Below are 22553 nucleotides of genomic sequence, written 5' to 3' on the forward strand. Positions count from 1 at the left end.
GTCCAGCATCTCATTACCACAAACAACCTGCAGATAACGCCTTTTCTGCACTGTAGGCTAGAGCTACATTTGACCTGGCAAGGCAATTTCCCAAGCCACTCTGCTTTTTAAAAGCCAAATGTCCATCTCCACTGCCTTGCTTTGGTATTGCTTCGTTTTCAGTACAATAATGCCCATATACCATTTCCTTTTTCAGCCCATAACTGATAAGCCTGTGGGGCTGCAGGGACGTGAAGGAGGGCAGAATTTGGCCCGTTCATTTTAGTGTGCATCTCGCCAGCATAGGGGCTGCAGGTCAGGCCCTCTAAAAATCCACTTAATTCTAACAGAAAGAGCATGGCTGTGGGCTCAGGTCCTTTGGGTTTAATGATGGATGAATCTCAGAGTTCCATGTGGATAAGCACCTAAGAGCTCAGATGCTTCTCTGAACTTACTGTAGTCGGTGTGGAAATCAGGTTGGAAATTGTACAAGAAGGGATGTCTATTGGTGAGATTTCTGGTGTTACCTGGGTGTTGACAGATCAGCCTTTTTCCTGTGTTTAATTGGGTGCTTCAGTCAGGGCCGGTGCTACCATTAAGGCAAACTAGGCGGCTGCCTAGGGCGTCAAGATTTGGGGGCGCCAAAAAGTGGTGCCCCCAATTTTTTTTACAGCGTTCCTATGCCCCCCCCCGCCGAGCACGCGGTCGCCACTCCACTTCTCCCTCCTCCCAGGCTTGCAACTCCAATCAGCTGTTTGGCGCCGCAAGCCTGGGAGGGGAGGATAATTAGAGGCTGCACCTCTCATCCATCTTTCAGGGTTTGGATTAGGATTATTAATTGATTAATATTAATGTTTACATAGGGCCATAACTTTAACAAGGCAGTTTTCAGCAGCAAAAAAGGACACAGTTCCTGCCTGAAGAGCTTCCCTTCTAACATCAGACACACACAGGAAATGATGATAATGTGCAAGAAAGGGGTAAGGAAAGGAAATATGTGAGATGGAGCAGTGTGACCGAAAGCAGCCCTGTGGTCACACCCTGGGGACTGGGTTGGGGTCACCTGCTAACATTAACCAAGTCTGATAAAGACAAAAGCGTGTCTGTGATAACTGCTGGCCGGCTTGGCAGGCTTGGATTCATAGTGAACCAGAGCTGTGCAGCATACAGAACACAACGCACATGCTGGCTGCTGGCTGTATGTATGTCCCAGGCAGGGAGCCACAAGTAGCAGAAACATTTTGGGGCACTCAGAATGCAAGCGGTGACACAACCTCTTCCTGGTGTGAATTGCACCCCAGAACCTGACAAGCGGTTCTTATTTTACCCATAGAGATTGGACCATCCCTAATGGTACATGCTACTCACATGGCTATTCCATTGCTCTCATTCTTATAGTAATAGCATTCGAGCTACCATTTTGCTGTTGACATTGTTTGCATACTGTACCTTGATCTTGGCCTATAACAGTCATTTAGTTCTCCATGAATAATTGAAAAAAAAACTAGATTTGAACATGAGACCCAAAGTCCAGATCTGGATATGAACGTTTACTATCCAGATCTGTTTTTATTTTGATCTCATCTTTCCTAGAAACATGAGATGTGTGTATGGCCTGTGAACTTAAAGTGAGAGGCTAGAACTATCGGACTGAATCCTAATTCCTCTGCCCCGGGCTTCTGATCTCCCATCGCTGGATTCCTTTGAAATTCATGGCTGTTACTCCTGTGATTGCAGGCCCCCTGGTGAGGTGGTGCGGGTGGGGAAGTTCAGTCTCTACTGCTTCCTCTGTTGTGTTAGGTTTATTGTTACTTTAACACCTCTCTCTCTCTCTCTCTCTCTCTCATTCTCACTTCCCAACCTCAGCAGTTACAAACTGAGCAGGTGCATTTCCAAAACTTTTCATGGTCTCAACCACAGCTAGAAAATACCCAAAGGAAGCAAGTTAAAGGCCACAGTGTCAGCAGAAATCTGCAAGGAAAGTCAATGATACAGATTGGCCTAAAAGTAACGAAAAGCTTCTTCAGAGCGAGCCTGCTGCCTTCATGCATGGTATGCAGGTGACCAGATGTCCCGATTCTATGGGGACAGTCCCAATTTTGGGGTCTTTTTCTTATATAGGTTCCTATTCCCCCCCACCCCCTGTCCCGATTTTTCACATTTGCTGTCTGGTCACTGTATACTAATGGTATGATGTATAACTTCAATAAGCTAGCAGAAATTTCATCCCCCCCACCACCCTCATAACTGCACCCCATCCCTACCTAGCGCTTGAGCTGTGCACAGTGGGTGGAATACATTCTCATGCAGAGGGACCATCTCTTGCAATAGGGAAGAAGTGATGTGCAGGGCTGCCTATAGCTCCCCTGTATAGTGGTGAAACTTAGCCACTGCAATAGGAGGCCTCAGTGTGTCTATTTTGTAAACCAAAGAGATTTTCATATCCAGCACCAGTGGCTTTGTTTCCAGTGTGATGGGAGCGAGTGAGGATCCCGATGCACGGCAGACCAGGATGGACCGAAAATCTTCACTGATGAACTGACTGACACAATGTGCACTAGGCCAAGTGTCGATTAGAAAACATTTTGTATGGCTTCTACTTTACACAGCACTTGGGACTGCCCGCAGCTCCCATTGAGTTCAGTGGAAGCTGAGGGTGTTCAGTAGGACTCATCGTGGGCAACCAACCAGTGCTTAATTTGTAATGAAAGAGGTGCTGGGGCTTGAGCAATTTTTTTTTTATATTCATAACTGAAGGTGCCCGGGGCTATGAACTGCCCAGCCCAGAGGTGACAGGGCTCAGCCCTGGCAAGCCTTGGCACGAATTAAGCACTTCAACCAACTCAACATGAGCTCCCGGTGTGATGCTGTGGCCAAAAGAGTGAATGTTTTGACAGGGTGCTGGGCACGAAGTGCTTAATCAGCCCCTTGCCATGCCAGCCCCAATCAAGGGGAATGGATTGGGGCTGGCTGAATAGCCCGGCCTGCTTAGCAACTAGGAACAGCTGCCAGCGTAGTGGGAGGAAGGAAGAGAAAGGCCAGAGGCTGAGAAGGACTGGTGGCTCTGGTCTGTTGCTGGTGAAGTCTGGCTGGAAAACCAAGTACATAGATAGTAAGCTGGTGGTGGGAAAGAACTATAAATAAAAGACATGGGTGATTGCATCCACCTGAGGCGTGCCTGATTGGTTTTGTGAGGACAGCAGGGGCAGAAGTGAGAGAGGCCCAGCTATGCCTAGCTACAGATGTAGAAATGGGAGTAGTGAGTAGGAGTGGGGCGGGGATTGTACCTCAGAATGCAGCATTGGCGAGATCGAAAGTGGAATATTTCCTACAGTCTGGGTAGCCACATTTTTAAAAGGATGCTGAAAAATTGGAGAGGGTGCAGAAAAGAGCCACAAAAGTGATTTCCAGACTGGAGAAGATAGAGTGAGAGACTTACATCTCTCATCTAGCTTATCTGAAAGAAAATATAGAGGTGACTTGATTATGGCTTGGAAGTGCCTTCACCGGGAGAAAATACTGGGACTAATGGACTCTCTTCAGCCAAGCAGAGAGAGGCATAAAATGAACTAATGGCTGGAAGTTAAAGACAGACAAATTAAATTAGAAATAAGACACAAATATCTAACAGTGACAGTGATGAATTGCTGGAACAAACTCCCAAGGGAAATCGTGGGTTCATCTCTTCCAATATTTAAATCAAGACTGGATGCCTTTCTGGAAGGTATGCTTTAGCCAAACACAGTATAGGAGTAACTGGGTGAAATCCAGTGGCCTGTTTTATACCAGAAGTCAGACTAGAGGATCTAATTGTCCCTTTTGGCCCTAAAGCCAATAAGCGCTTCTCAGATGCACTCAGCACTTTGTGGGATCAAGCCTTTATAGACCATCGTTTTACATTAGTGGACTCATCTAGGATATTGTGGCCATCTAGTCAGCAGTTCTACAATGTCTTTCATCCTGAAGGGTCCTGGCCAACAAATGATCCTGAGCCCTGCCTGGACTGCATGATATCTTTGGGCTACTGGGGAGACTCATTCTCCTCGACCCATTCCATCCTTAGTTTCCCCTTTGATAAGGTTGGCCATTGTGCTGGTGAGTTTTATGGCATGAGTCCCTCCATCACTAGACAGTTCGTTTCACATAGGTTGGCAAAGAAGCCTTTAGATTATCTTGATTTTCAATATCTTACCAACCTGGGCTGGGTTTGTAATTGCCATCCCAGGTGTAAAAGATTCTGTGTGTCATGACCATCCCCCGGTATAAGAGAGATTTAACCACGCAGTGCCTTCTTGCAGCCCATCTAGGGCCAGAGTCTGTCTAGGAGGTCTGGTTACTGGGTGAATACTCTGTCCTTTCTCTTCAGCTCGGGGGCATTGGTATAGATCAGTGTTTCCCAAACTTGGGACGCCGCTCGTGTAGGGAAAGCCCCTGGCAGGCCTAGCCGGTTTGTTTACCTGCCGCGTCCACAGGTTCGGCGATCGTGGCTTCCACTGGACGCGGTTCGCTGCTCCAGGCCAATGGGAGCTGCTGGAAGCGGCGGGGGCCAAGGGACATCCTGGCCGCTGCTTCCAGCAGCTCCCATTGGCCTGGAGCAGCGAACCGCGGCCAGTGGAAGCCACGATCGCCGAACCTGTGGACGCGGCAGGTAAACAAACCGGCCAGGCCTGCCAGGGGCTTTCCCTACACGAGCGGCGTCCCAAGTTTGGGAAACACTGGTATAGATAATTTCTTCCTGTCTGAGGGAGAAGTGGCAGGGGGAGGAGATCTCAGCCAGGATCTCCACCCACATTGCCCTTGTCGGGAGGACAGGGTTTGTCTGCTCCCAAACCTGGCAGATCTCCAGAGACCCACATAGATACCAGAGCCACTTGAAGTACCTCCTCATCCCAGCACCCCGAGACCAAGACCCCGTTGTGGCTGTAATATCAGGAATGTCCTCTGGCGGCAGCTGCCCACAGTTCCAACTGAGGGCTTCATAGGAAATATAATACTGGGAAGGACTGTATTCTCTTTTCTGAGTCCTATCTGTGGGGCAGATGTGGGTGTGTGTGATGTGCATTAGTTCGCCCATCCTGGCTAGTCTCCAATCCTCTCTCCCAATGTGGACCACTCAGAATCTGCACCACGGCCTAGAGGAAGCAGAGCTCTTCCACAAGGCTCCATCCACCCTGGCATCTGTGCAGGATGGTCTGGGTCTGTGAGAATTATGAAACAATGGTAGCAAAGCAGTTAGGTGTCAGCTTTCTCATCCTAGAGTGCACTGGCCTTCCAACATCTGAGCAGTAACAATACTGCTAGTTAGAAAACAGCGTCTTTCTTGGTGTGCACGGCAGTTCATCTCGCAAGGGTGTGATTAATAGGCGTTTGGGGAGGGGAGAGCTATCTAGGTTTAAGCAGCGTAGAAGGGCATTTGCCCCGCAATAACAGTCATCAGTTTTCTGCATGGTCAGGCAAGAGACATGCTGCTGACTCACGTAATGGCCCTTGTGTTAGCACTGTTGCCCTATCATTTAAAAAACAAAAATAAAACTGCTACTTGGAGACCAATTTGAAACGTGGTTTTGCTTTGGAAAAACATAGAGACACTGTAGTTTGCTCCACAAATTTTGTGGTCAGAGGAGGGGAAGGAAATAAATATTGCATCATAACTATTGATAATAAAAAGCTTCCATATTTTATTTTTTCTAAATATTAATGAACCCTGGAATCCAAATCCAAATGCCTTGAATTAGAAACAGAAAGTAAAACTAACTAGGACTAGGCAATGAAATGGACCCGTCACTGGTCAAGTCAAAATGCTTGTGTTGCCAGCTCTTGCTATTTTATTTTGAGGCTTGCAATATTTGGTGTTTTTCCTTAAAGACCCAGCTCCTGGAAGCAGGTGATTTCGCAAGTACTTCAGCTTTCATATTAAAAAATAAGTAAGTTTCTAGCCGTCATGCTCACCGAGAAAAGCTTGAAAATGTGACTTGTGTGCAACTTAAAGCTCAGAAACTAGGATGCACATAAAAAGAACCCAAGGCTTTTTTTTAAATCTCATGATTTTGGGGTATCCTGACTCATGATTGTTGAATGTCAGGGTAGGCGGTACTGCAAACGTATAACCGAAAGGGAACGAGATGATTAAAATTGATCATTCTTTCAAATCAGGGATGGAGCCTGCCGTTGTATTGTGTTTCTCAGCCACACATCAACACATGTATACCATTGTGGCAGGAAAGTGCCTTTTTTGCCATTTCCAGAGCTTCAACCCAGACAGACTAGAGAAGAGGAGTACTATGTCCCTTCCTCCATTCTTTTGGTGAGGCTGTTGTCACAGCCCTATGACATTGTTATCTTAATATCAGTGGAGTTAGCAGTAGCGAGCTGAATATGAATCATGCTGCTAAATGAGGAATGCTGCAATTGCTAATCACATTGGGGGGAGTCAACTCCGAGAAGCTGGGCAGGCCTCCAAAGCACCCAGGGACACTAATCTACACTGTGGATTAATAGCCTGCAAAAGCTCACTGTAGAAAACCAAAGCTATTTTGGAGTTAGGGAAGGAAAGGGCTCGAAAAGTACTAACTTCCCATAGGAAGAGGGGGACATTTGCCACTCTTTAAACCCCAAAATAGAGACATTGATTTGTGTTTTGCTTCAGCCATTGCTTACACATTTTGTTTTGGGCTGAGATCTTGCTTGGCATGAACTCCAGGTTATGATATCTGAGATGATAGCAAAGGTTTTATGGCTACCTGTGTGTGTACTGTAACCCACCCACTATATATTACGTCATTCATGGTGTGATCAGTTGCTTCTGTAATGCTCCTTTAACCCCCTGACCTGCTCTCTGCCCATTATTCTTTCTTTGCCGGGACCACTTCTAGGATTCCAAATCTCTGGGCAGCTTCAAACAGCCGTCATTTAAAAAACAAAAGTAAACCAGAGAAACATTTCAGATTTGCACCTTAGAATTATACTGGCCTGCAAGGGGCTGTGTTCCGTATTGAACCAGTGACAGATTTGCAGTGTGACATCTTGCAATCTGTCAGGGCTTCCCCTTTCTAGCAATAGAAGGCTTTTGGGTTTAGTGTTGTTAGCCTGCGAGGTAACAAGCCTTAAAATGGCAAGATTGCTATACAATGAACAGTGATATTAGGTCATTTAGAGAGACCTCAAACATGGATATTTCTTCTCTCACTACAAGGCCTATTGTTTTTGTGGTTTGTTTATTTCTATTACAATAGCACCCAGTCAGGCCCCATTGTGCAAATATGGTCCCTGTCCCCAAAGCGCTGTTCTTTTGGACTAGTGGAACTGGCTTTACAGGCAGAGACTAACCCAGTATAAGAACAGTGACGTTTTAAAAAAATTTGAATACATCTGTAACACAGTGTTCTGTAAAACATATGGCATGCACAGGATACATGAAGATCTGATACAAAGGTTACATCCACACTCAGGTGGATGTGGGATCTTGTCAATCTGAAGCAATTCAGCTGTCACAAGCTCGCTCTGGTAAAACCTTTATACCATACCAAACCATCTTGCAGTCTCTCTACACGTAATCCTTTGGAGACTGCAATAATATTAATTATAGCATCACAAGAGGACTGACCATCATATGATATTCCATTATATCACTCCCGGTGTGAGAATCCCAACTACCATACAGTCCCGAGCCCAATTTTTATTTCAAGAGAAAAGGGCTATTGCTGGCTTGGCCCAGTGAGTGGCAATGCAAATTGATTATGTCAGCTCTAACTAATGATGCTGGAGGCCAATAAAATGACTATTAGATTGATTTGGCATTATTAGTCTTGTTACTAATTATGTAGACGTGACAGCAGTATTAGTGCTAATATTAACCATCAAAATAAAATGGAATTGTACTCATAAATCTCCTAAACTGATGAGGAATTTCTGAAGGATTACAACCATCATCCACGGGAAAGAACAAAAGAAAAGAATAGAGAAGGTTGGGGGGGTTTGAGGGTGGGAATGGAGGGTAGTTATTGGAGGACAAGGATAATATTTTGTTCTCAATCCTGAGAGGTTGGGGCTGAGGTTTGGTTGATGTCCAGAACAGATGTTCTAAGATAGGGGTTGGCAACCTTTCAGAAATGGTGTGCCGAGTCTTCATTTATTCACTCTAATTTAAGGTTTGGCGTGCCAGTAATACATTTTAACGTTTTTAGAAGGTCTCTTTCTAGAAGTCTATAATATATAACTAAACTATTGTTGTATGTAAAGTAAATAAGGTTTAAAAATGTTTAAGAAGCTTTATTTAAAATTAAATTAAAATGCAGAGCCCCCTGGATTGGTGGCCAGGACCTGGGCAATGTGAGTGCCACTGAAAATCAGCTCACGTGCCACCTTCGGCACCCATGCCATAGGTTGCCTACTCCTGTTCTAAGATGACCTTTGCATATTTTTTGGAATTGAATATTATCTCAGCCAGGATAGTATCCGACTATTTGCTGCTGGTAAACAAAATAGCCCTCCCTCCTTCTTATAAATTAAAGTTACTGCTAGGAAGGAACATCGTCTAGCGGTTAGAGAAATGGAGGTGGAGATTTTGCATTTCATCAGTTGCTGTGTTCAGATCTCAAAGGGCTAAAGCGAGACTGAATATGGCTTAGCTGATGGGCAGCCCTTCGCTTTGTGGCTGGCTCTCATTCTGTATTTGAGGAGGAGGATTATGGGTTGATCAATGATGACAATAATAACTATTTATAATGCCTTAAATGAAGTTCATAATAATTTAATTTGTGTGTCCACTAATACTATCTACTGCAGGATTTGTTCTTAATTATATCACTATAAATGTAGTTTTAGGCATATTAATGGGCTCCAAATCCTGCTCCTTGGCAGACCCATGTAAATGTTACTTTTGCTTATGTTTCTATTTGGGAGAAGAACCTTTTTGTTTGGTTAACCTCTTCCCTCCTGGAAGTGGAAGATGCTCCTTGTTTTTATTAGTTCACTGTCCAGAATATAACTTATGAATTTTCCCCCCAAGAAACAATCTTTCCTCCCTTCTGACCCAGAAATTACTGGGAGACAATTTCTTGAAAATTACCCATGGATCAGTTTGATAGCTTTTTAAAACCAGATTGTTTGTTTAGAATGTTTCCAGTGTCTCACTGGGGCTGGAGAAGGGATGATGCATCTCTGGGAGCCTCTACTGAATTCACTAATGACCTGATTTTCATGGTGGATGACCATCTACAGCTCCCATTGGCTTCCACAGAAGTTGTGGTTATATAGCACCTCAGAAAATCAGACCACAAGAGCTGATATTAGAGTAAGCATTAGCAGCTTTAATGAATGCGCCCAGCATTGCTTGTGATCCACCTAAAAATGCTAGCTTCCCAAACAGCCTGTCCTGAGCATGCAGAGCTATTTCTCCAATCTCCCCACACCACAGTTAAAACAATGTTTCTTTTAGGGAAACCACACTTGTTTTACTGTGCTTAGACAGTGCTTAAAAAAGAGTAGTGGAAGGAATATAGAACCTCATGCTTCAGGGTTTAAGCCAATCCCTAACAAATAGAGAATAGCTGAGACCTTCATGAGGGGCAGTTTGTGCCATATCTGCTGACTTTATGGGTTCTTGCACCTTCCTCTGAGGCTTCTGTTGCTGGCCACTGTCAGAGACAGGATACTGGACTAGATGAACCACAGGTCTGATTCAGCATGGCAATTCCTATGTTCCTGGGGGTGACCAGATGAGATTATGGGGGATACCTTAACCTACTCTAGTCTATACCCCAGATGTCATCTAAAGTTTATAGTCAGGTAGACTGTTCTCGGGGATCTATTTTGTATGATCTTGCACAAGTTGCTTCACCTCTTTACACTTCAGTTTCCACCTGTGAAAATGGGGATAGTTCTACGTACCTGCTTCCAAAGGGTCAAATGTGAGATCTAATGCATTAATGCTTAGAAGAAAAGTGCTAATGCAAATATTTATTAACATGAGGGAATGTAAAGATTCTTTCCCATGGAATGGACAGATATTTACCATTTCCCAAAGACATTATGTTCGTTCTGCCTTAGCTATTCCTAATTGTTGAAATGAAGCCAAGTTTTGTGTGTGTGTGCGTGCGTGTGTGTGTGTTTTGAGGAGTCACTGCTTCTGAGCTGATGCTGATTCTTTCGCCCGAGGAGCCTTTGAAATCTGCCAGAATGTATGTATAGTTGAAAACAGAAATTGAAAACCTTATAAAGGAGCTGCTGCCCCTATGAGTTATTAGCTTTCATAAGTCATCGGAGAGGAGACATGCCTGCCCACACTTTCCGAGGGAACTATGGACTGGTTGTGGCTACAGAAATCATTCTCCCTTGTCCCCCCGAACATTCCTCTGGGCTGGGAAGAAGCTTTGGTATACACACCAGTGCTTTCATGCCTCCAAGTGACCTGGCTGCTTTATAGTTGTCCCTCCTTCAAGAGAAGCTGGAGCTGCTGAGACATAGTGGGGAAGATTTGTAACCGTCTCTGTGGCTGTGCGAAAAAATGAATAAAATTAACAAGGTCTTGAAGATCGTTAAAAAGTCCTCGAGAAGGAGAAGATGGAAAGAGGAGCTCAGGGTAGAGGAGGAGGTGGAAAGCCAAAGATCGTGTGAGCCAGGTGGCTTATGCAGTCTACGCCTCTGTGTTGGTGGTAAGGAAAAAATGTTACTGATTAATGGGAGATGTGCATCTATATTTAAAGTCAATCTCTGATACTATAGGAAGACACGTCTAAAATCAGACATCACTGTTAAGTTTTTCCAGAGTGTTTCCAGCTTAAAAGTGTTGGAGGGAGTAGTGTTTAGAGCAGAGGACAGGGAGCTAGGAACGCTGGGTCCTCTCCTCGTTTCTGCTCTCAACTCTTTGTGATCTTGAGCAAATCATTTTACACGTGCGTGAAATTGGTATAATAATCCTTGTCTCTTACAGGATGCATTCTGAGAACTAAAACAAGTTTGTAAAGTTCCTTGAGACTTTTGGTTGAAAAGTATTGAAGTTATAAAAAGCATGTAAGTCCTGTGCTTCTATATTCAGAAAAATGTGTAGGAAACAATGTGGCATGAGCAAAATGGGGGGTTGCAAATTCTCCTTGGTCAATTTATTTGCAAAGCCCAAGGTTGATTTGGACTCCGGTGCCATTTTATCTGTCCCTCCACCTTTGCATAAACTTTCACAGGAGGGTGTTAATCAGAAAAATGATTCTGGTTTTGTTCCACTACTTTAAAAAAAAAAGGCAATTGGAACAATGATGCATAGAAAACATGGAATTTGCCAGCATCTCCCCAGTATATCTCTCCTTCCATCTATTCACCTTGTACGTATCATGTACCCAATCTTGTACCAGGCTAAAGTACAAGAGGATGATCCCAGAAGCTGGTGGACTTGGTTATTAAGCACAGCTTTTCTTTGTTCCATATAGAAAGCCTCAAAGGGATCTTACCTACTTATATGGAACAGATGAAACTGTAGTGGTGTTTAATTTATGTCATCATTCTTTTCATATTTGATAGTTAACTTACTATAGTATAGGTGCAATTTTTCCACTCTTTATGGACTTTCTCTTTCCCTCTCTAATCTATGTATTTCTTTATCTATCTAACTCTATACAGCTACTTTTATGGTCCCATCATCACAGTATCTGAGCACCTCATGGACATGACTCTCAGTGTCTCTGTGAGGTTCGACAGTATTATTAGCCTCATTTTCCAGATGGAGAAATGAGGCACAGAAAAGTTACGTGACTTGCCCAAGGTCACACACACAGTCTGTGGCAGAGCTGGGAATTTACTCCAGTGTCTGCTGAGTCCCAGTTAGGGTGACCAGACAGCAAGTGTGAAAAATCGGGACAGAGGTGGGGGGTAATAGACAGCCATATAAGACAAAGCCCCAAATATCAGGACTGTCCCTATAAAATCAGGACATCTGGTCACCCTAGTCCCAGTCCAGTGTCTTAATTTGAACCCCTGGCATTTCTCTCACTCCCTCTCTCTTTGCATGTATGTACAAATATTTCATACTAAAATTTATATTAAAAGAGTAGGCCACATGACTAACCCATTGAAAGTCAGTAAATAGCAAGATTAAGGCTGCATGCGCAACCCAGACTCTGTCACCTTATGTTTCTGCTGTGTAATGCCACCTTTAATTCTATCGCATGAATTCTCAAACAATACATTGCAATCATATTATACAGTCTTTCTTTAGAAGCGTGGGTCAGACCCAGCACACGTTACCACACGTCCCTCAACTCATCTTAACCCCTTTGATCTTACAAGATGCACAAGGACTGAGTCAACCAAGGGTTCCTGTGCAATTCTTACCTCTGTCCCACTGCAGCTTCGTTGTATCTTTCAATATGCAGCCACCCTTCCTTAACTGTGCACTGTACAAATTTGGCCAAAGAAAACCAAGGCCAAAATATTCTGCGCAGCTGCAAAGTGTGATTTTCAAAGGCTCAGAATGCACTCAACTCAAAACCAGCAGCTCACCGGGATGCTCAAAAGTCTGTGGCACATTTTTTAAAGTATATTTTCCCCATTCTCTCTCTTTGCTCAAAAATAGCTCAGCCATTTAACTGGAAACTTATGTGCAACGGAAAACAGGGAAAAAAACGAGGAGTCCTTGTGGCACCTACAAATGTATTTGGGCATAAGCTTTCGTGGGCTATAACCCACTTCATCAGATGCATGGAGTGGAAAATACAGTAAGCAGTATAAATACACCGCACATGAAAAGATGAGAATTGCCTTTCCGAGTGGGGGGTCAGTGCTAACGAGGCCAATTCAATTAGGGTGAATGTGGCCCATTTCCAACAGTTGACAAGAAGGGGTGAATAACAACAGAGGGAAAATTACTTCTCATTAGCACTACAAAAAGTAATTTCCCCTCTGTTGATTTTCACCCCTTCTTGTCAACTGTTGGAAATGGGCCACAGCCACCTTAATTGAATTGGCCTCGTTAGCACTGACCCCCCCCCTCCCCCCGCACTCGGTAGGGCAACTCCCATCTTTTCATGTGCTGTGTATTTATACTGCTTACTGTATTTTCCACTCCATGCATCTGTTGAAATGGGTTTTAGCCCACGAAAGCGTATGGCCAAATAAATGTGTTAGTCTCTAAGGTGCCACAAGGACTCCTCATTGTTTTTGCTGATACAGACTAACACGGCTACCCCTCTGAAAAGAAAACACGAAGGTTCATGGAAAATCTCATCCAAACTTAGCTTCGGTGGTAGCCGTAGCTAACTTTAGCTGCCACTTCCACTCTTACATCAATTGTGTTCCATATTTATAAGAGATGAGCTTCGGCTGAAAAAATCACATCCAAACTTTCTAAATTTAATATGCATCCTTCGAAGCATTCACTTGGCTATTTTGGTTGGTGGCTTGTAAGATCCCATCATTCTGATGGTTTTTAAATGCAATGCATTTAAATTGAGCTATGAAACCTGGAAGTAATGGTCTACCCTTATGGTAACCCCTTAGATTGCATGTGTAGGGGGTATATGGGCTATCTGTGGACTACTTATGTGCAGTGGGTGTATGGAGACATTTGGCTTTGGTGTTTTGAGCTGGTCCATTATAGAACATTGTTGCCCATCATGAGGTGGTTTCAAAACAGGCTATGCTGGTACTTTCGTTTTTGTTTTTGTTTTTTTAATGGGAGCTAGGCAGTGGGTCAGAACAACCTGCCACCATCTAGAGTGTGGAAATGATAGAGATGAATTGCTGCAAAGACATCTGTTAAAGCAAAAGCCGAGAAAATTTGAGCATTCTTGCAGTCACGTTCTCTGAAGATGGTTATTCTAACCAATTGTATCTCAAAACTAAAATGAAAATGAATGGAATAAATTATCTTGCAGCCCGGAGTGAAAAAATAAGACAGCATTTTCCATTGTTTGTATAATGGAGGTGACTCTTTTGCTTCTGCTTCTCTCTCTCTGATACCTTGCCAGCATTTAAATATTGCCTTTGTTATTAAAAAAGACATATATGGTAGTATAATGCCTTAAACAGATTAGCATGTCATTTACATAACTGTCAATCCCCAAGGTGCTCTGCATTCATATAGATTCTTTAGAAGCAATGCACAGAAAGCAGAAATGTCATCGACTGGCCCAAGATTGGTAAGAAATATTTCAGCAGACAATAAAGACAAGTTGCGATGAGATGGTAATTTGTTCAGTTGAATTAGGTCTGAAGGAAGAGCAGGGGACTCTTGGATGTCTGAGAGGTGCTCTTTGATTGGCTGAGGAGAGGGAAGAAAGAGAAGGGAAATAACAGTAAGACATGGCAGTGGCATTTGGATAATCTGTGATCTTACTTTTAGTCTTTTAATTGGCCTGTCATTTTTCCTTGTCTCATACATTTTCATAAGATCTCTCCCTGCCTCCCCTTTCTTCTTGCAGTTCCTCTGATTTCCCCATTGACGTTCCCTCTTGGTTTTTTGCTTTGTTTTGTTTTTTCTTTCAAAGAAACGCAAGTTGACCAGCTTTGCAGTGTCTGTAAACAGCAGCAGACTGAGCAGTAGAGGAGAGGGCCACTTGGAAGAATCCATCTGATTCTTTGTAGGATGTTGCCTGATCTAGTGATTGTGTGTTACTTACACTGATTACTTGAGACTTCCCAATGAACACTCTGAAGTTTGGTAGGCTCTGGTCCATAGAGCTGGACCAGAGTTACTGGAATTACTATTAATTTGGGAACCCCAATGTCCACAGTTGCAACACTCACACTTAGGAAAAAGCGTTTGAATTTGCAATCGTTTTATTAACACAAAGTGTAAACACAGAAATGCTCCAACCCAAACAGGTGGGTAGCAGTAATGTAATATTAATTTAACATCCAGCATCATGTCATACACATAGTCACACCATCCTTGGGGAGACCTAGAGGTAATGAGAAAGGTGGTGGTTCATGAGGGTGATAGCCTATCCCTGGGATGCCAAAGGATCCCAATGATCAAGGTCTCGATGGCTTAGGCCATCTTACAGGTGGTGGCTGCCATGAATATTCATAAGAATATCCGGCCTCCTTTGTCCATACCTAACTTCCTCACTCTAACAATGCTGGGTTAGTGTACTAACTACAGGTTAGTATATTGATTTTCTCAAATATATTAACATATAAGTCAATTGGTTGCTGCAGCAATCTTGCAGTTGAACATCTCCTGATGTTCCTGTCCTAAAAGACCACACTGGCATCAACTGATTTCTTGCAGTTACCTGTCAGCATATTCATTCATTACAGCAATATGTCTTATGATATCTTGTGACTTACGGTCACTGCTGGTTAACTTATGCTAAAACTTGTAGGCTTCACATCCTTATGCTGAGTGTAGGGTTACCATATTTTGTGCCTCCAAATGGAGGACACTCCACGGCCCACGGCCCCGCCCACACACACCCCGCCCCAACCCCGCCCCCTCCCCAAAGTCTCCGCCCCCTCCCCTGCTTCCCGCGAATATTTGATTCGCGGGAAGCCTGAAGCAGGTAAGGAGGGTGTGGGGGGAGGAGGCGCGGCCCAGGCTGGCCCCCGGCGTTTCCAGCCTGGGTCGGCTCAGGCCCTGGGGTGCCAGCCCCGGCCGACCACCCCCGGCCCGCCCAGCACTGCCGGCCCCCGGCGGCCCGGCCCCGCGGGCCCGGCTCCTCGGCTCCCCGCCCCGCGGGCCCGGCTCCCCGGCTCCCTGGCTCCCCGCGGGCCCAGCTCCCCGCCGGCCCGGCTGACCGGCTCCCCGCCGGCCCGGCTCCCCGCCGGCCCGGCTGACCGGCTCCCCGCCGGCCCGGCTCCCCGCCGGCCCGGCTGACCGGCTCCCCGCGGGCCCGGCTCCCCGCGGGCCCGCCGGCCCGGCTCCCCGCGGGCCCGGCTCCCCGGCTGACCGGCCCGCTCCCCCCGGCTCCCCGCGGGCTCGGCTCCCCGGCTGACCGGCTCCCCGCGGGCCCGGCTGACCGGCCCCGCGGGCCCGGCTCCCGGCCCGGCACCGCGCCCCCGGCTCCCCGTCCGGCCCCGCACCCGGCCCGGCACTGTGACCCTGGCCCGGCACTGGCCCCTGGTTCCCGGCCCGGCACCATGCCCCCGGCCCCGCACCGTCGGCCCCGGCCGAGCACCACCGAGCCCTCCCGATTTTCCCGGACATGCCCGGCTTTTGGGGATTTCCCCCCGGACGGGGATTTGAGCCCCCAAAAGCCGGACATGTCCGGGAAAATCCGGATGTATGGTAACCCTAGCTGAGTGTGACCCCCCTGATAAATTAAAAACACTTTTAAATATATTTAACACCATTATAAATGCTGGAGGCAAAGCGGGGGTTGGGGTGGAGGCTGAAAGCTCACAACCCCCCATATAATAACCTTGTGACCCCCTGAGGGGTCCCGACCCCCAGTTTGAGAACCCCTGTCTTACAGGCTTGGGCCTGTAGGTCTCTTGCATTACTGCCTTATACCTTTAATTTATATCTTGTATACCTGTATTTTATACTGACAGACTAAAGGGGGAGGGGAAATCTAGTTTGTGGGGACTGTCCCTCACACAAAGTTATTTATATTCTACTGCGATTTTCTTTATATGAGTTTTGGGGTCTGAATCAAAACCCTGCAGCCAAACAATCCTGAATTTTGGTGGGAGTTCAGATGTACATCTGATCTGAACTCTGTTGCTCAGACCCCTCTCCACATTGAAATGCTTTGAATTTCTGTCACTTCCCAATAGAGTATCAGGTGCCTTAGAATATCAGAGATAGGTAGGTAGATCTTCACCTTCCATGTTGAAAAATTGTCTTTAGGTTAGAGGAATATTGCACAGCCTTTCAGATCAGCCCAGGAAATATTCCTGTGCTCCCATAGCTAAGTCTAACCATGCCATCAGTAGCAGGTCGCTTCAGCCTTACAAAAGAAATCCCCAAGACACATAATTAAAACTGAGCTGTCTTCATAAATCCACTCACATTGCTCCTAATATTTGCTCTCCCATGGCTTTGAAGTAGATGTGTTCACTGTTTGAAAAGGTGTGAGGATCCCACTGAGACGTTCTGTCTTTGACAGATAGGAAATCATGATCATTGTGGTAATAGCTTGTATTTTCATAGCGGAACACACCTTTGGTCCTGACCAATCCCAAAGTTCTTTACAAACTATGGGTAGAATTTTCAGAGGGGCTCAACACCCGCAAGTGGGGCCAGATGTTCAAAAGTTCTCAACTCCCATTTAGGCACCTAAAATAAATGATCTTCAAAAGAGCTCACAACATGTTGATTGCTGAGCTCTCTCAAATCTGTGCAGACGTGTCACATTGACGGTGGCTGGGTGCTTCACCTTGTTTGAAAAGCTAATCCCAGTTGTGTGTGCAGATCAAAACCAGCCCATTGACATGCCTGTAGAAATGAACTGGGAGCCAGTGCAGACTGAGCCCAGGTGTCACGTTCTCTGCAAGGAGACTGTTAAGCAAGTAGGTGGACACGTGCTCTGCACCAGCTGAAGTTTCCATGTGCTCTCAGGTGTAGCCCCATATAGAGCAGGCTGCAGTGATCAGGGGCAGGGGGAGACAAAGACATGGATCATTGTTGTAAGGTCTGGATTTGATAAGAAAGGCTCAATCTCTTTTTTTTTCAGGCGAGGACAGGTGGTCAGTTTTGGCTACTTGTGTTTTCATCCCCATCTAGCAGCTAGGGATGTTTCTGTCCCCCAAGGTAGCATGCTCTCTACTGAGGGGCGGACATCAGCTACGACATCTCTTCCAGATGCTTCCCCCCCTGCCAGCTTCTCCCTTGACTGGGTTGAACTTCAGCCAACAAACTCTCATCGGAGCCCCAGTCTTGGCTGGACGATGGGGAAGGCAAGAGATGCACCGTCTGGATCCAATGAAATAGAGACGTGGGGCTGAGTATTGTCAGCACATTGATGGAAGTGCAGCCCAAACAGCAACAATACCTCATCCAGCACTGATCAGGAGAAGTGATAGACGCAAATCCTGCTGTACCCCACGCTAGAGAACCTGTGGGGCAGAAGAGCAGTTGCCTTACAGAACCTCTGGGTCCCCACAAAGAGAGAGGAATGGAGCCACTCAACCAAGTTTGCATTCACTTGGCTTTTGTTTTTATTACAACATTTTGGCTTGTGACAGACAATTTACTGTCCTGCCTGGTTCTCTCCTCTGTTTATATCTCACACGTCTCTTTGAGCTGCAGTAGATCACTGGGAAGCTGATGCTTTTGTTTCAAGGAATAAATCAAGTCTTTGGGAAAGGAGATTTGTTCCTTCCTACATCTCTCTTATTTGAACAAGTATCATTCCCTATGTAGCCCGTTCTCCTCCCCCCAATAAGTAAAGAAGTTGTTGTTTGGATAAAAATGGCAATAATAATAATTTGTATATAGATGGTGCCTTTTAATTGGAGAACCACAAAATGCGTGCTAACGATATAGGTGTTGTTATTTTTCCCATTTTGCGGTTTCCCTATCTATAAAAGAGGCTGCACAAGAGGTTAAGTGACGTGACCAATATCACACATCAAGTAAGTGCCAGAGCTGGGAGTGGAAAGGAGGTCTCCCTGATTCCTTGCCCCTGCTCTAATGATTAGATCATGCTGCCTGCTTTGTTTCTTATAGTCCTGCCCCCATCTTCATCCCCTCCTATATGTAGTAAGAATGATAAATGTCTGTTGTTGTCCTAGCTGTACACAAGGAGAATTACACATAGTAGGGACAAGTTTGAATGAGGGAGAAGGGGTTTGAACCCACACAAGCTTGAAAATTCCAGATATAGCCAAACTATTTGAGGATGAAATTCCATTTTACTGTTCTGTTTCTTTAAGGCCAACTTGGAGACGGGGATGGGCAGAAGTTTCAGTGACATCTCATTATGCCCTCCTGTAATGGGCACCCCATGCTAAGCATCGACAGAAGGGGGAGCAGAGCCTCTCCTGTTAACAGACAAGCAGCTTGACCACACCCCCACACAGCTGATAACTGCCAGTCATGGAGTCAGGCACCCACAGCTGCAGACAACAGAGGAAACCAGGCCGGCTATAAAAGAGAGAGAGTACAAAGCAAGAGGGAAGACAGAAAGGCATGGGACAGCAAAGGTGCAACACCCCTGCACCAGGCTGCCTCTGCAAATGCAGCCAAGGAACTGACGCTGACTGATTGACTCATTTAGAGGTGAGAGTCCAAGAACTGCTCTGACTGTGGGCAGACTGGGGCGGGGGGCAATCAGGAGCAGCAGAGACCCATTGAAAGACCCCACCAGGAGCTGGTGACCTCCCCCTAGCCCTTCAAACCTTAGCTGTTGAGCAGTGCTGCAGTGCAGGCAGAAGGGTATGGGAGAGTGATATCTGAGAGCACTGTTGAGACTGGAATGCAGTGGAGAAAGAGGTGCAGCCTGCAGATATTGTGGGGAGGTTAAGAGGTAACAGGAAAGGAGATATTAATGAGGATCTGGCAGCTCAGAGAGAGGTCCCGAGAGTGGTAGCGGAGACACGACTTGCAGAGTGAGGCAAAGCCCAAGAAAGAGAAGGCTCTTGTGTGGGTCAGAAAAGGAGAGTCAGTGCTATGGAGGCAGAGGAGACACACGCAGAGAATGGGGGCGGGGAAAGGGTCCTTACGGAGGGAAAGCAGGACAAGGAGCCAAATATCCTGTCCACACATGTGTCCAGCATTGGAGGGCTTGCTGTCAGCTGGAGGATTTTTTACCGTTATATTTATGTGCTTATGTTACAAGATGTTTTATAGAGCTAGAAAGAGTTGCCTTTTTCTACCTTTCAGAGTGATTTCCCTTGTGGATGCTTGTTGAAAGAGAACTATATTTTCTATACAAATCCTGAAGCTCTTTCAAAGCCCCAAACATCTCTGTTTCCTTTTCTCTCTAGCACGGTCAGAGAGTTAGGTTATTAATGGCCCCCCTCAGGGGATCACTTCTCCCTTGCTTGTAACAGTCATTGTTTCAAAAAGACAATTGCTAGTACATACTGGAGATTTGAAAGTGAAAACTAACAGCTGACTGTGATCTCTGCAGCTTCTAAGAAGACGAGATAGGACTGGTCTACACTACGGGATGGGATCGATCTAAGTTATGCAACTTCAGCTATGTGAATAACGTAACTGAAGTAGATGTACTTAGATCTACTTACCGCGCTGTCTTCACTGCGGTGTCGTCGATTCCCCTTGCGCTTTTCGTTGAGGTGGAGTACCGGAGTCAACGCTAGAGCGATCGGCAGTCGATTTATTGTGTCTATACTAGACATGATAAATTGATCCCCGCTGGATCGATCACTGCCCAGCGATCCGGCTGGTAGTGTAGACAAGCCATACGGTTGTACAAACATGACTTTTGATCAAATAAAATCAGCCCGTTATAACAGAGAACAAATTTCACTGTGAAATCATTCTCTGTTTCAATATTTCCAGTGATTAAAATCCTCTTTAGCTGGAATCCAGTATGGTGCTAGAAATTAATTAGCCAATAATGTTCTCTTTAGGCAAGGGTTTTTATGGTTTTGCTGAAGGCTAGTATTTGCCAGAAAAGAATGGGATAATCCTTTAAATTGCACTGCTTTTAATTTGATAATTACGCTTCTCACTCTATTAAATCTTCCAAAAATTTTCCATATGCATCTTTCCTACCTTTATACAACCTGAAGAGCTAGAGATGGGCCAAACCCGAAACAGCTCTGAATTGGGGAATAGTTTGGATCAGTGCCTAGATCTGTATCCAGCCTCTTCATCTCAGACTCATCTCTAACCAAGCAGAGGGATTGGATGACGAAGAGAATCAGCAAAGGCCTAGGAAGCCTTTCACATGTAGGTCGCTGATGTGAATGCTGAGCAGGCTAGTAATAATTTTCAGACGTTATCTGATGGCTGTTCGGTAGAAGTATGTGAAATGGATTTGGTAGTCTCCGTCCAGTGCCCTTTGCAGCTGGCACTAATTGGACCCTGTGCTAGTCTCAATAGAGGCCAGTGGCCAAGTAGGCATGGAGACTAAACTGGTTAAATGCCTTGGAACTACAGCAGTGGGTGCTATAGAAACCCAAAAGGGAACAGAACTACTGCACCCTCTCACCTTTCGAGGTGGTCCTTTCAGTGGACTGAGTAGAGTGCGGGAAGCTTGTCTGTAATGTACATGCTCCATGTGTAAACAGCAACAGAGAGTCCTGTGGCACCTTTAAGAATAACAGATGTATTGGAGCATAAACAGAAGACTTCAGTCTCCAGAGCTGCTGCTTCAGCAGCTTTTTTTACCAGCCTGAAATTCCCTTGAAGAAAAAAAAAATGAAACAAAACAAAAAACCACCAGGCGGTAATAAAAGTTAGTTTTAAAAGCTGCAAACGAGTAACCGTGCTGCAATCAATATGGAATCCCATCAGCACTGTATAATGTTATTGACTCGAAAGCAATTTTTCCTCCTTGTTTTCTTGGTGACAGGACCTGTCCATTAACAAGGAAAAACTAATAGCAGAAAGTGCTGATTTCAGGATCTCTGTCTGTAAAGTGTAGGTCTTTACACTGTATCCGAAGAAGTGAGGTTTTTACTCACGAAAGCTTATGCCCAAATAAATCTGTTAGTCTTTAAGGTGCCACCAGACTCCTTGTGGTCTTTACACTGATGTTTTAGAACAAATATAAAGTAACTTAAAGACCAAACCCCAGCCCGTTCTGCAATCAGGGCTAAGCCTGATATTGTTAGTTACCGAATCTGAGTGGAGCAATTACTGTGTATGTGAGGTGGTAGGCACTTTGGGATCCTTTTGGATAAAAAGGCACTGTGTGAATATAAAATGAAATATGTTTATAAAGTTAAAAGAAAATGGAGATAAAATCAGGTAAATTGTGAGTAGATGTTTAATATGGGATTTTCGAAAGCATGTAAAACACCCAGAGAGGACAGCAGGGGCAGAGAGAGGCCCATGATGAGTAGTTTTCAAAAATCCCAACCTTATATAATAAATGGGGGAGAGGGGGAAACCTTGTTATGGGTTGAGTTAAAACCCCATTGAGATTGATAGGTGTGCATTCACCATTCAGTTAACATAACTATAAGCATAAGTCCCCACCAAAGACAAAAGGTGTGCGAGAACCCACCCATGAGCTCTTGGCCGAATATTGCTTTGGGTAGCAGGGTGTGAGTGTGGGATGACAGATCGCACAAAATGAGAACAGAAAAGAACAGAGAGGGAAGGAGAGGCAAAAAAAGCCAGACAGGAGCCTGTGAGCACAGTGTGACCCTGGAAGAAGCAAGTGAGAGAGCGCTTTTGGATCTGGTGTTGGCAGAAGAGGCTTGGGGGCTGTAAGCTAAGAAACTGCTTCTTTTGTTCTTGGTTCCTTCTGCATTCAGAGACACATGACTTGGTACGTTCCTTGTAAATAAACAAGATTGCATGGAAGAAAGTGACTATCACCAATATACATCCCAACAGGAACACCTCAGGACCCCAAAGTAGCAGCTTGGGTCGAAAAGGAGCAATATTATCCATTTGTAATGATGCCATTGTAACACTATAGTCCTGGTTTAGAACAGGGCTCTTAGATGGCAAACCACCTAAATGCTCCCAGAATTAATCACCCTCACTATTACAAATTTGT

At 45.3% G+C, this 22553-nt stretch overlaps 1 protein-coding gene across 5 annotated transcripts in view; it reads left to right on the forward strand.

The window, feature by feature from the left end:
* GRIP2 (glutamate receptor interacting protein 2) overlaps positions 1-22553 on the forward strand; it is a 472776-nt gene that overhangs the window by 235499 nt on the left and 214724 nt on the right. For 3 of the 5 annotated variants that reach the window (XM_042849851.2, XM_042849852.2, XM_042849855.2), the window contains exon 1: positions 10469-10631. The exons of the other annotated variants lie outside the window; for them this stretch is intronic. In XM_042849851.2, the coding sequence (XP_042705785.2) occupies positions 10484-10631 (148 nt within the window). In that variant the 5' untranslated portion in view covers positions 10469-10483. Of the gene's footprint in view, positions 1-10468; positions 10632-22553 lie in introns of those variants that run through there. 5 annotated transcript variants of the gene reach the window in all.

The sequence above is a fragment of the Chrysemys picta genome, chromosome 7 (genome assembly GCF_011386835.1).
Source record: "Chrysemys picta bellii isolate R12L10 chromosome 7, ASM1138683v2, whole genome shotgun sequence".
Classification (NCBI taxonomy): domain Eukaryota; kingdom Metazoa; phylum Chordata; order Testudines; family Emydidae; genus Chrysemys; species Chrysemys picta.